Source organism: Oncorhynchus tshawytscha, unplaced genomic scaffold (assembly GCF_018296145.1).
Source record: "Oncorhynchus tshawytscha isolate Ot180627B unplaced genomic scaffold, Otsh_v2.0 Un_contig_16232_pilon_pilon, whole genome shotgun sequence".
NCBI classification, from domain to species: domain Eukaryota; kingdom Metazoa; phylum Chordata; class Actinopteri; order Salmoniformes; family Salmonidae; genus Oncorhynchus; species Oncorhynchus tshawytscha.
The window spans coordinates 1-11,859 of NW_024606774.1; the positions used below are offsets into that span (position 1 = coordinate 1).

The window sequence follows — 11,859 nt, forward strand, 5'->3', positions numbered from 1 at the left end:
GCAGTTTCTTCTATGTTTCTAGGCCCAGTACAATGAAAAACATACATTTGGTCACTACCATTCCACGAAAATACCATTGCTATATTTTTTAAAATTGTACTACAATCCTACATTTTTGTAAGGGCTGTTCTTCACATCAGGGTGCTGCTGCAGGTTCTCTGCGTCTCTTGACCATGTAAGGCGGGCCGGGCACAAAGCTCAAGACGCCTCTCCACTTTCCTCCGGTAGTTATTTAACAAGCTGATAATACATCACTCCTGACAGACACAAGCAAAAACTCTTGCATAAATGTAGCAGCCTTAACACCTAATCATTAGTGATCTGACATGCTGTATTGCATGGAAACTGTAGGCTACTAACAGCAGCAGCTACATAGTCTAGTTTACTATGGTCCCGTCCCTCTGGCCAGGGTAAACAAAGTGGTAATGTTGTGTATTGTATATACAGTATTTGACTTCAAACATTTAATTATAATTATAATTTAATTATACACAAGATAAAAAAAAGTGGTTGCCCATCGGGGTGGCAGGGTAGCCTAGTGGTTAGAGTGTAAAGGAGGCAGGTAGCCTAGTGGTTAGAGTGTAGAGGAGGCAGGTAGCCTAGTGGTTAGAGTGTAGAGGAGGCAGGTAGCCTAGTGGTTAGAGTGTAGAGGAGGCAGGTAGCCTAGTGGTTAGAGCGTTGTACTAGTAACCGAAAGGTTGTAAGATCAAATCCCCGAGCTGACAAGGTAAAAATCTGTTGTTCTCCCCCTGAACAAAGCAGTTAAACCACTGTTCCTAGGTCGTCATTGAAAATAAGAATTTGTTCTAGTTGACGTGACTAGTTAAATAAAGGTATTTTTTTAAATGAATGTACAAACATTTTTCATAACATCCTTGTCATTTAGCAGATGCTCTTATCCAGAGCGATTTACAGGAAACATTAAGAGTTAATTGCCTTGCTCAAGGGCACAATGACAGATTATTCACCTAGTCGGCTCGGGATTCAAACCAGCGACCTTTCAGTTACTGGCCCAACACTCTTAACCGCAAGGCTACCTGCCACCAAATCAATTATATTCAATACAGTTATTCAAATACATTCATCATCAATGACTAAAATATTGAATCTAATATTAAAATAACATTTAATAAACACAAGTAGTCGATTCATAGTCTGTTTATCATTAAACAAAAGTTGTTTAGTAATATAAAATAATCCACCCAAACTAATGCTGAAAACTGATCATCACATCATCTTTATCTGATATACACGGAGCGTACAAAACAGTTGAAACACCTTCCTAATATTGAGTTGCAGCCCCCTTTGTCCTCAGAACATCCCCAAGTCGTTGGGGCATGGACTCCCAAGGTGTTGAGAGCGTCCACAGGGATTCTGGCCCATGTTGACTCCAATGCTTCCCACAATTGTGTCAATGTGGCTGGGAGTGGATCTCTACTCCGAATAGCTCCTTCCATCTCCTCACACAGATGCACAATTGGATTGAGATCTGGTGACTCGTCAGACCACTGCAGTAAACTGAATTCACTGTCATGTTCTTGGAACCAATCCTGGACAAGCCTTGTGGCATAATCCTGCTGAATAAATCTATTTGCAGATGGATAAACTGCTGCCATGAAGGGATGCACCTGATTGCCAATGATGTTTAGACATCCTGTGGCATTCAAATGTTGCTCCACTTTTATCAAGGGGTCCAATATGTGCCATGAAAACACACTCCACACCATCACCACCAGCCTGCAATTTTGACACATGGCAGGGATACATGTACTCATGGTTTCCTCCATACCCTAGTCCTCCCATCAGCATGACACAGCAGGAACAGGGATTCATCAGGCCAGGCAATATTTTTCAAATTTTCCAGTGTCCAGTGTTTTCATTCCTTAGCCCACTGCAACTGCAGTTTCTTGTTTTTTACTGAAAGCTAATGGGGATCCATAATAAATACAAAACAACTAGATCATTAAGGATCATAGTTTTCATCTGGGTTCAGCTGGTCAGTCTATGTGATGGAAAGAGCAGGTGTCCTTAATGTTTTATACACTCAGTGTATGTTGTATCCACCAGCTCAGGGAAGCAGTACCACCCAGTCAACCACTCCATTGTGAGACGCCTCACAGAGGACATTCATCCCTAAGGGCAAATCCAAGGTCATCTCAATATCTTTACAGTAGAAGCTAACAAAACACACAAACTGGCAAGGTGCACACTGATCAGTAAAGTAAAGAGAGGATAACATTCTAGAACGCTCCCTTTCCTCTGCATTGTTCTCTCACACTGAGAAACAATAGGATTGCAAATGTTCTACGCTTTCTTCATTTGATCCAGCTCACTGTTATCACTTCTTTTACGAGACTTAAGTGATGGAGTGACTTTAATCTCAGCTGGTCTTTGAGAACTGATGACGCTCTTCTGATTTGATGTATATTTGATGTATTTTTAACTGGCCCATTCGAGATAAACTTTTTAAAAGTCAGAGCAGGTGAAAGGCTTCTCTCCGTATGCATACCTTTATGTTTTTAGGTGGCCCAGTAGAGAAACTTTTCCCAGTCATGAATGTATGCATACACAGTCAGCGCAGGAGTAAGGCTTCTCTCCTGTGTGTGTTCTCTGATGACCTATTAGCCCAGAGTATGTTGTGAAGCATTTTACACAATCAGAGCAGGAGTAAGGCTTCTCCCCTGTGTGTGTTCTCTGATGAACTTTAAGCTCAGTTGATGTTGTGAAACATTTTACACAGTCAGAGCATAAGTAAGGCTTCTCTCCTGTATGTATACGTTCATGTGTTTTTAAGTTGCACAGTCGAGAGAAGCCCTTTCCACAGTCGGAGCAGGAGTAAGGCTTCTCTCCTGTATGTATACGCTCATGTGTGTTTAGGTGGCCCAGTCGAGAGAAACTCGCCCCACAGTCAGAGCATAAGTAAGGCTTCTCTCCTGTGTGTGTTCTCTGATGAATTTTTAGCTTAGTTGATGATGTGAAACTTTTTACACAATTAGAGCAGGAGTAAGGCTTCTCTCCTGTGTGTGTTCTCCGGTGACCTTCAAGCCCAGAGCATGTTGAGAAGCATTTTACACAATCAGAACAGGAGTAAGGCTTCTCTCCTGTGTGTGTTCTCTGATGAACTTTTAGCTCAGTTGATGTTGCGAAGCATTTTAAACAGTCAAAGCAGAAGTAAGGCTTCTCTCCTGTATGTATACGTTCATGTGTTTTTAGGTGGCCCAGTCGAGAGAAACTCTTTCCACAGTCAGAGCAGGAGTAAGGCTTTACTCCTGTATGCATACGTTCGTGTGTTTTTAAGTTGCCCAGTCGAGAGAAACTCTTTCCACAGTCCGAGCAGGAGTGAGGCTTCTCTCCTGTATGTATACGTTTATGTGTTTTTAGGTGTCCCAGTCGAGAGAAACTAGCCCCACAGTCAGAGCATAAGTAAGGCTTCTCTCCTGTGTGTGTTCTCTGATGAATTTTTAGCTTAGTTGACGATGTGAAGCATTTTACACAATTAGAACAGGAGTAGGTCTTCTCTCCTGTGTGTATCCGTTCATGAACTGTCAGAAATTTTAATGTTGTGAAATTCTTCCCACAGTCAGTACAGGAATACAGATTCTCTCCTGTGTGTATTTTTAGGTGTATTTTTAACTTTGATAGAATTGAGAAACTCTCCTTACAACGTGGGCACTGGTGAGACCTCTTAGCTCTGTGATCTTCCTGCTGTTGCTCTCTGGAGGTAGAGACTGTCTCAACATGGTCTCCTGTGTGAATAACATCAGAATAACTAGTCAGTTGGTATTGGTAAAAATAAACCTGTTATGTCAGATCAAAAAGACTGGTCCTGATTAAATGAAGATTTCATGGTAAAAACTAAAAAATATATAATTGCACAAGAGGTTCACAGACTTTCAAGCAGCACTGTATATATTATTATTTTTTATTTATTTCACCTCTATTTAACCAGGTAGGCTAGTTGAGAACAAGTTCTCATTTGCAACTGCGACCTGGCCAAGATAAAGCATAGCAGTGTGAGCAGACAACACAGAGTTACACATGGAGTAAACAATTAACAAGTCAATAACACAAAAGGAAGAAAAAAGGGGAGTCTATATACATTGTGTGCAAAAGGCATGAGGAGGTAGGAGAATAATTACAATTTTGCAGATTAACACTGGAGTGATAAATGATCAGATGGTCATGTACAGGTAGAGATATTGGTGTGCAAAAGAGCAGAAAAGTAAATAAATAAAAACAGTATGGGGATGAGGTAGGTAAAAATGGGTGGGCTATTTGCCGATAGACTATGTACAGCTGCAGCGATCGGTTAGCTGCTCAGATAGCAGATGTTTGAAGTTGGTGAGGGAGATGAAAGTCTCCAACTTCAGCGATTTTTGCAATTCGTTCTAGTCACAGGCAGCAGAGAACTGGAACGAAAGGCAGCCAAATGAGGTGTTGGCTTTAGGGATGATCAGTGAGATACACTTGCTGGAGCGCGTGCTACGGATGGCTGTTGCCACTGCTCGACTAAAAAAAGCTTGGTCAACCAACATCTATCCACCAAACAATCGACCAGTTGACTAAACGAGGTCAGCCATTTAGGCCAAAAGGGGCCAAAGGGATGAATTATATGAGTCATATCTTCCTCCACTCACTTTCACAAGTAGAGGTCGACCGATTAATCGGAATGGCCGATTAATTAGGGCCGATTTCATGTTTTCATAACAATCGGAAATCGGTATTTTTGGACAACGATTTTGCAGATGTTTTATTTTTTTTACACCTTTATTTAATCTTTATTTTACTAGGCAAGTCAGTTAAGAACACATTCTTATTTTCAATGACGGCCTAGGAACGGTCAGTTAACTGCCTCGTTCAGGTGCAGAACGACAGATTTTCACCTTGTCAGCTCGGGGGATCCAATCTTGCAACCTTACAGTTAACTAGTCCAACGCAATAACGACCTGCCTCTTGTTGCACTCCACAAGGAGACTGCCTGTTACGCGAATGCAGTAAGCCAAGGTAAGTTGCTAGCTATCATTAAACTTATCTTATAAAAAACAATCAATCAATCATAATCACTAGTTAACTACACATGGTTGATGATATTACTAGATATTATCTAGCGTGTCCTGCGTTGCGTATAATCTGACTGAGCATACAAGCATACAAGTATCTAAGTATCTGATTGAGCGGTGGTAGGCAGAAGCAGGCATGTAAACATTCATTCAAACAGCACTTTTGTGCGTTTTGTCAGCAGCTGTTCGTTGTGCGTCAAGCATTGCGCTGTTTATGACTTCAAGCCTATCAACCCCCGAGATGAGGCTGGTGTAACCGAAGTTAAATGGCTGGCTAGTTAGCGAGCGCTAATAGCATTTCAAACGTCACTCGCTCTGAGCCTTGGAGTGGTTGTATCCCTTGCTCTGCATGGGTAACGCTGCTTCGAGGGTGGCTGTTGTCGTTGTGTTCCTGGTTCGAGCCCAGGGAAGAGCGAGGAGAGGGACGGAAGCTATACTGTTACACTGGCAATACTAAAGTTCCTATAAGAACATACAATAGTCAAAGCTTAATGAAATACAAATGGTATAGAGGGAAATAGTCCTATAATTCCTATATTAACTACAACCTAAAACTTCTTACCTGGGAATATTGAAGACTCATGTTAAAAGGAACCACCAGCTTTCATATGTTCTCATGTTCTGAGCAAGGAACTTAAATGTTAGCTTTCTTACATGGCACATATTGCACTTTTACTTTCTTCTCCAACACTTTGTTTATGCATTATTTAAACCAAATTGAACATGTTTCATTATTTATTTGAGGCTAAATTGATTTTATTGATGTATTATATTAAGTTAAAAATAAGTGTTCATTCAGTATTGTTGTAATTGTCATTATTACAAATACATTTAAAAAAATTGGCAGATTAATCGGGATCGGCTTTTTTGGTCCTCCAATAATCGGTATCAGCGTTGAAAAATCATAATCGGTAGACCTCTAATCAAAAGGGTTAGTAACTACAGACTCATTTCATAGAACTTCAAAACACTGGCAGTTTGTCTACTTCACTTCTTTACTCTACTCTCTGATCACTCCAGATAACCCAGTTGTTCAGGGATGTGTGATGTCAGAATGACAGAAGTCAATCTATCAATAGACTGGTCATAACTTAAGGTCTAATTTATGAAGATATAGTTAGAACCTGTTCTTACCATGAGAAACAGAATTCCCAATCTTCTCCTCCTCTTCTTCATCTTTAATGTTGACATTCAGCTCCAGTGTTTGACTGCAGTCTTCCAGCTTCACTGATGCCATCTCTGGATCCTGCAGTGCAAACTGGGCTCCACTGTCACAATCAGGACCCAGTGACTGTAGGTTTGGTGTCAGTGTGGAAGGAGAGAGGCAGGCTGGGTTTGTCCTCACTGTTGATGTTACCGGCCTCAGACTTAATCTGAGTCGGCCAGTAGTAATAAAGAGACACGGACACAAAAGTTAGTCTTGAAAGTTCTGGCACTTTCTTTATTCTAAAACGATATTGGATCAGGTAGCTAAGCATTGACAACAAACCATTCAATTAATTTCAAATCAGACGAGGCTACGCGACGTAAATGCACTAAACCTATAGTAGAGTTCCTAAATTCACACACAGAGCATTCAGAAAGTATTCAGACCCCTTGACTTTTCCACGTTTTGTTACGTTACAGCCTTATTATAAAATGGATTCAATAGTTTTTTCCCCTCACCAATCTACAGATGATACCCCATAATGACAAAGCAAAAACATGTTTTTAAGATTTTATTTCTCCAAATGTATTAAAAATTACCAACTGAAACATCACATTTACATAAGTATTCAGACCCTTTACTCAGTACTTTTTTGGAGCACCTTTGGCAGCGATTACAGCCTCGAGTCTTCTAGGGTATGACGCTACAAGCTTGGCATACCTGTATTTGGGGAGTTTCTCCCAATCTTCTCTGCATTTCCTCCAAGCTCTGTCAGGTTGGATGGTGGGCATCGCTGAACGGCCATTTTCAGGTCTCTCCAGGGATGTTCGATCTGGTTCAAGTCAGGGGTCTGGCTGGGCCACTCAAAGACATTTAGAGACTTGTCCCAAAGCCACTCCTGCATTGTCTTGGCTGTGTGCTTAGGGCCGTTGTCCTGTTGGAAGGTGAACCTTCACCCCAGTCTGAGGTCCTTGGAAGGTTTTCATTAAGGATCTCTCTGTAATTTGCTCCATTCATCTTTCCCTCGATTCTGATTAGTCTCGAAGTCCCTGCCGCTGAAAAACATCCCCACAGCATGATGATGCCACCACCATGCTTCACTGTAGGGATGGTGCCAGGTTTTCTCCAGATGTGTTTCATCAGACCAGAGAGTCTTGTTACCCATGGTCTGAGAGTCCTTTAGGTGCCTTTTGGCAAACTCCAAGCGGGTTGTCATGTGCCTTTTACTAAGGACTGGCTTCCGTCTGGACACTGCCATAAAGTGTGGTGGAGTGCTGCAGAGATGGTTGTCCTTCTGGAAGGTTCTCCCATCTCCACAGAGGAACTCTGGAGCTCTGTCAGAATGACCATTGGGTTCTTGGTCACCTCCCTGACCAAGGCCCTTCTACATGATTACTCAGTTTGGCCGGGGGGCCAGCTCTTGGAAGAGTCAATCCTGTCTCAGAGCTCTGCGGACAAATCCTTCGACCTCATGGCTTGGTTTTTGCTCTGACGTGCACTGTCAAATGTGGGACCTTATATAGACAGGTGTGTGCCTTTCCAAATCATGTCCAATCAATTGAATTTACCACAGGTGGACAACAATCAAGTTGTAGAAACATCTCAAGGATGATCAATGGAAACAGGATGCACCTGACCTCAATTCTGAGTCTCATAGCAAAGGGTCCGAATACTTATGTAAATAAAGAGTTTGTTATGTTCGCAAACAAATCTAAAAATCTGTTTTCGCTTTGTCATTATGGCATATTGTGTGTAGATTGATGAGGAAAATTTAAATTGAATCCATTTTAGAATAAGGCTAAAGTAACAAAATGTGGAAAAGGGGAAGGGGTCTGAATACTTTCCGAATGCACTGTAAGGAACTGGCAACTCGTTCTCATTCTGAGAAATAAGGTTGGCCACTTGATTTTAACATCTGAACAAAGTGGACAGGCTAACAAGCTTTTCAAACAGTTGGAGACAGAATGGTGTGTTCATAACAATTCAACTGTTCAACCTTGTTAGCAAATAGATCCAAATTGGCTAAACTCGAAATATAAAGATTAGCTGGCAAGTCACTAGCACGTGGGCTTGAGAGGTTTTTGAGGCCTGTGTTAATGTTCTATAACGCCTACAATAAGTTAGTCCTTACTAGTTACATTTGTAACAAAAAAGGGCATCAAATAATACATGATTAGTGGGTGTTATGGTTGTGGATGGCTTATATTTAGCCTCGGTATAACTTCACAAGCCCTGAATTCATTAGATTATTGACTGTTTGAAATGCTGTGTAATCAACCTTTAATTGTACAAGGCTCATTTATAGAGAAACTAAACTGAGATATTTATGGTGAATCACCTAGAATCTAAACTGAGATATTTATGGTGAATCACCTAGAATCTAAACTGAGATATTTATGGTGAATCACCTAGAATCTAAACTGAGATATTTATGGTGAATCACCTAGAATCTAAATTGAGATATTTATGGTGAATCACCTAGAATCTAAACTGAGATATTTATGGTGAATCTAAACGGAGATATTTATGGTGAATCACCTAGAATCTAAACTGAGATATTTATGGTGAATCACCCAGAATCTAAACTGAGATATTTATGGTGAATCACCTAGAATCTAAACTGAGATATTTATGGTGAATCACCTAGAATCTAAACTGAGATATTTATGGTGAATCACCTAGAATCTAAACTGAGATATTTATGGTGAATCACCTAGAAGTTTGAAAACTCAAGATAAAGCTGTACGATTTTTTTGGTCCATATTGTCCAGCCCCAATGGAGAACATTAGAGTAAAGTACAATACTTTATACTGTACTATACTCTGTACTGTTGTACTCTACTGAACTAACTGTTACTTTTCTTTCCTGTACTCTACTGTACTGTGCTTTCCAATCTTGTGAAACAGTAGCTATGTTTCCAAGAAGTTATACAGTGATTTTTGTTGTTGTTGACATGTAGAAACAGTTTGAATAGAAAATCGATCAGACAATTGCCCCCTAGATTGTTTTCATTTAACTATCTTGTGCTGATAAAACAGTTGCACAAAATTATTTTGCAATCATTTGATAAATTTTATTATTGTTATTATTGTTATTATTATTATGTTATTGTTAATATATTATATTTGATAAATAATGTTTTCATCCTCATTTGTCAGAATAAAGAAACATTGACAAAAGAAACATCCACCCGTCAAACAGATAAAAATGTTGTCGAGCATTAAAACATTTCTCCTATATCTGCCGTTTCCATTACACATGTCGCAAATAATGTTTTTACCACATTGCTTTGTTGAATGCACCCAGAGTCAATGGAAACCTGCCTAATGATGTCTGAGTGATTGGTTCAGATTTGGTCCTGTTTAATGTCGGTCTGTCTTTACTGGGGTGTATCCTACAGTGTCGGCCTATACCTTTATGAATGTCCATCCATGTGGAAGGCCTAGCGTTTGTAAAACAGCCCGTTGCATTGGCTTTATTAGTCCTGGTTCCTGTGATTAATCATTTTGGCTATTTAAGCGCTGAAAAGGCCCATCGGCTACCCAACTTTATCAGGAGTTATCCTGAGCCTATTGGCAATGATAATCAATGCGTTTACACACAGGGTTCAACTCCCGGACAACAGAGGTTTCAGAGTCCTGCAATAGAGCTGAGATGCTAATGTTTGTGTAAACTCTACATAGTTGTGTTCTGTGGGTGTCACTGAGTAGGCTGAACAATCCATAGGTAAGACTGTAGAGTGCAATATGAATGTCCAACACAAACAAAAGACCCTCCATACTCAACTGGTGGACCTCGGCCCGGATCTGCAGACCCCCTAATTTTTGCCGTTGGGCTTCAATGGATATTGTCATTTATTGGCATAGTAACAAATCCCTAACTTGCAATACCAAAATCTAAACAACCCTCTAATTGGCAGAGAAAACATTTAGCTGTTTTAAAGCTCATTTCCTGCAATTCAATTCTAAACCTTTATCACCTAGGAAATGTGTCAAAGTCCTGCAATAAGAGCTACGAAGCTAATATTTGTGTTAACTCTTGGTAATTGTTTTCTGTGGGTGTCACCCATTTCATGGGTGCATATATGGGTGCATATATGTGCATATATGAATGCCCCCAATGCAATTTTGCGTTCTAAAACCGCCAGTGTGATTTCAAAAGTTTTTTTCTAGTTATTTAACTTTTTAATACATTTTTTAAAATAGGCTAGTCAGTTAAGAACAAATTCTAATTTACAATTATGGCCTATACCGGCCAAACCTGGAAGACGCTGGGCCAATTGCGCTGGGCCCTATGAGACTAATTCATTATTGTAAATCATTTGAAATTGAGTAACAACAATCGAACCATGTTTAGCGTTATCTCGTCCAGACATGGCATGATAACACTATTTTGTATCAGTTTGCGTGACTTTCAATGAGGGACTTTTATTTTGAGGGAGAACCGCAAATTCCACTATTGTGGCTAATTGTTATTGTAGCTATCTTCACATACGTAGGGAAAGCGGGTACCAGGGCTGTTTCCAGCAGATGGACTGAGACGTTGGCCACATTCCGATAGAAAAGTATTATGTAGAACAAACATGCCTCCGATTCTAAGGAATCATGTCAGTTCTATTCAGAGCATTTCTATCTGCAACTTTCCAAAACGTTTTTGTTCTGAACATCCCCAGGCGAAACCCACTGAGCTATATACGGACCTGGAAAGCCTCACATATGAACGTGTGGTGGACTCCGCATCGTGCGCTTGTAAAATATTGTTTTGCACGTTCTTCACACACTCAGTTTGGCACAAAACCTTTCCCAAACGTGATAATACCTTGACGGGTTTGTTATCTAACATATTATGTTATTTCGATATTAGACAGTTTAAACGTGCTATTACATACCTGTAGTAATAAAGAGAAAAGGACAGCACAGTTCAGGCGTTTTCTTTATTGTAAAGAATGGTGTGCGCCTGCCGGAACTTCCTGTTCCCCCCACTACCACAGCGTTCCAAATAGCGACATCTATTGGATTGATGGACTTACTACTTTTGTAGATCTCTATTTTCGGTGATTGTGGAGGCCAGGTCATCTGATGCAGCACTCCATCACTGTCCTTCTTGGTCAAATAGCACTTACACAGCATTGTCCTGTTGTTAATTTGAATTCCATGAATTAAACAAAAGAATTATATTTACCCCCAAAACTACAATGATTCAGTAGGTCAATAAAGTTACAGTACTCTAGCAGGTCTCACAGCTGCTTATGATTGACAAAACATGTTAGACAATAGGTCCGATTTAGCTTTGTGATGCTCCTTTCAACTTCCTGTCTTGTTCAGCTTCAGAAAAACAGTAAATATGTCACTTGAAACATAGTTTTTTGGTAATTCATTGTGCAGAAGAGAAGAGTTTGACCAGTATAAATTAATGTACAAACTAAATTTTTTATTGGCAGATAAATTAAGCAGGTTTCAATTGTTATCCAAACATATTCATCATTAATGATTAAAAAAACAAATCTAGTTTTAAAATACAATTTAATAAACAAAAAGTATCCACCCAAACTAATGGTGAAAACTGATCATCACACCATCTCTATCTGATACATGTTGTGCCATCTCATTCTCACAGAAAACTGCAGAGGGAAGCAGTACCACCCAGTCAAC

The 11,859-nt window shown here is 40.0% G+C and overlaps 1 protein-coding gene across 2 annotated transcripts; it reads right to left on the reverse strand.

Moving 5' to 3' along the window:
* Window positions 1-734: 734 nt before the first annotated feature.
* On the reverse strand, window positions 735-11,180 carry LOC121842224 (zinc finger protein 135-like). Of its 2 annotated transcripts, none has more exons than XM_042312297.1 (3): window positions 11,097-11,180; window positions 6,195-6,433; window positions 735-3,746 (listed from the first exon to the last, which is right to left on the reverse strand). In XM_042312297.1, exons 2-3 carry the CDS (start codon window positions 6,295-6,297, stop codon window positions 2,551-2,553), a joined length of 1,299 nt encoding a protein of 432 aa, XP_042168231.1. In that variant the 5' UTR covers window positions 6,298-6,433; window positions 11,097-11,180; the 3' UTR covers window positions 735-2,550. The 2 variants fall into 2 exon arrangements, with proteins under 2 accessions (XP_042168231.1, XP_042168232.1); XM_042312298.1 differs by having other exon boundaries at window positions 6,195-6,443; window positions 11,097-11,174.
* Window positions 11,181-11,859: the final 679 nt, after the last annotated feature.

Coding starts and splice junctions, on each gene's coding strand:
- LOC121842224 (XM_042312297.1), bottom strand. CDS start 6,297: ATGGCATCAGTGAAGCTGGAAGACTGCAGTCAAACACTGGAGCTGAAT. Junction 3,747..6,194: donor TGGGAATTCTGTTTCTCATG/GTAAGAACAGGT, acceptor TTATTCACACAG/GAGACCATGTTGAGACAGTC.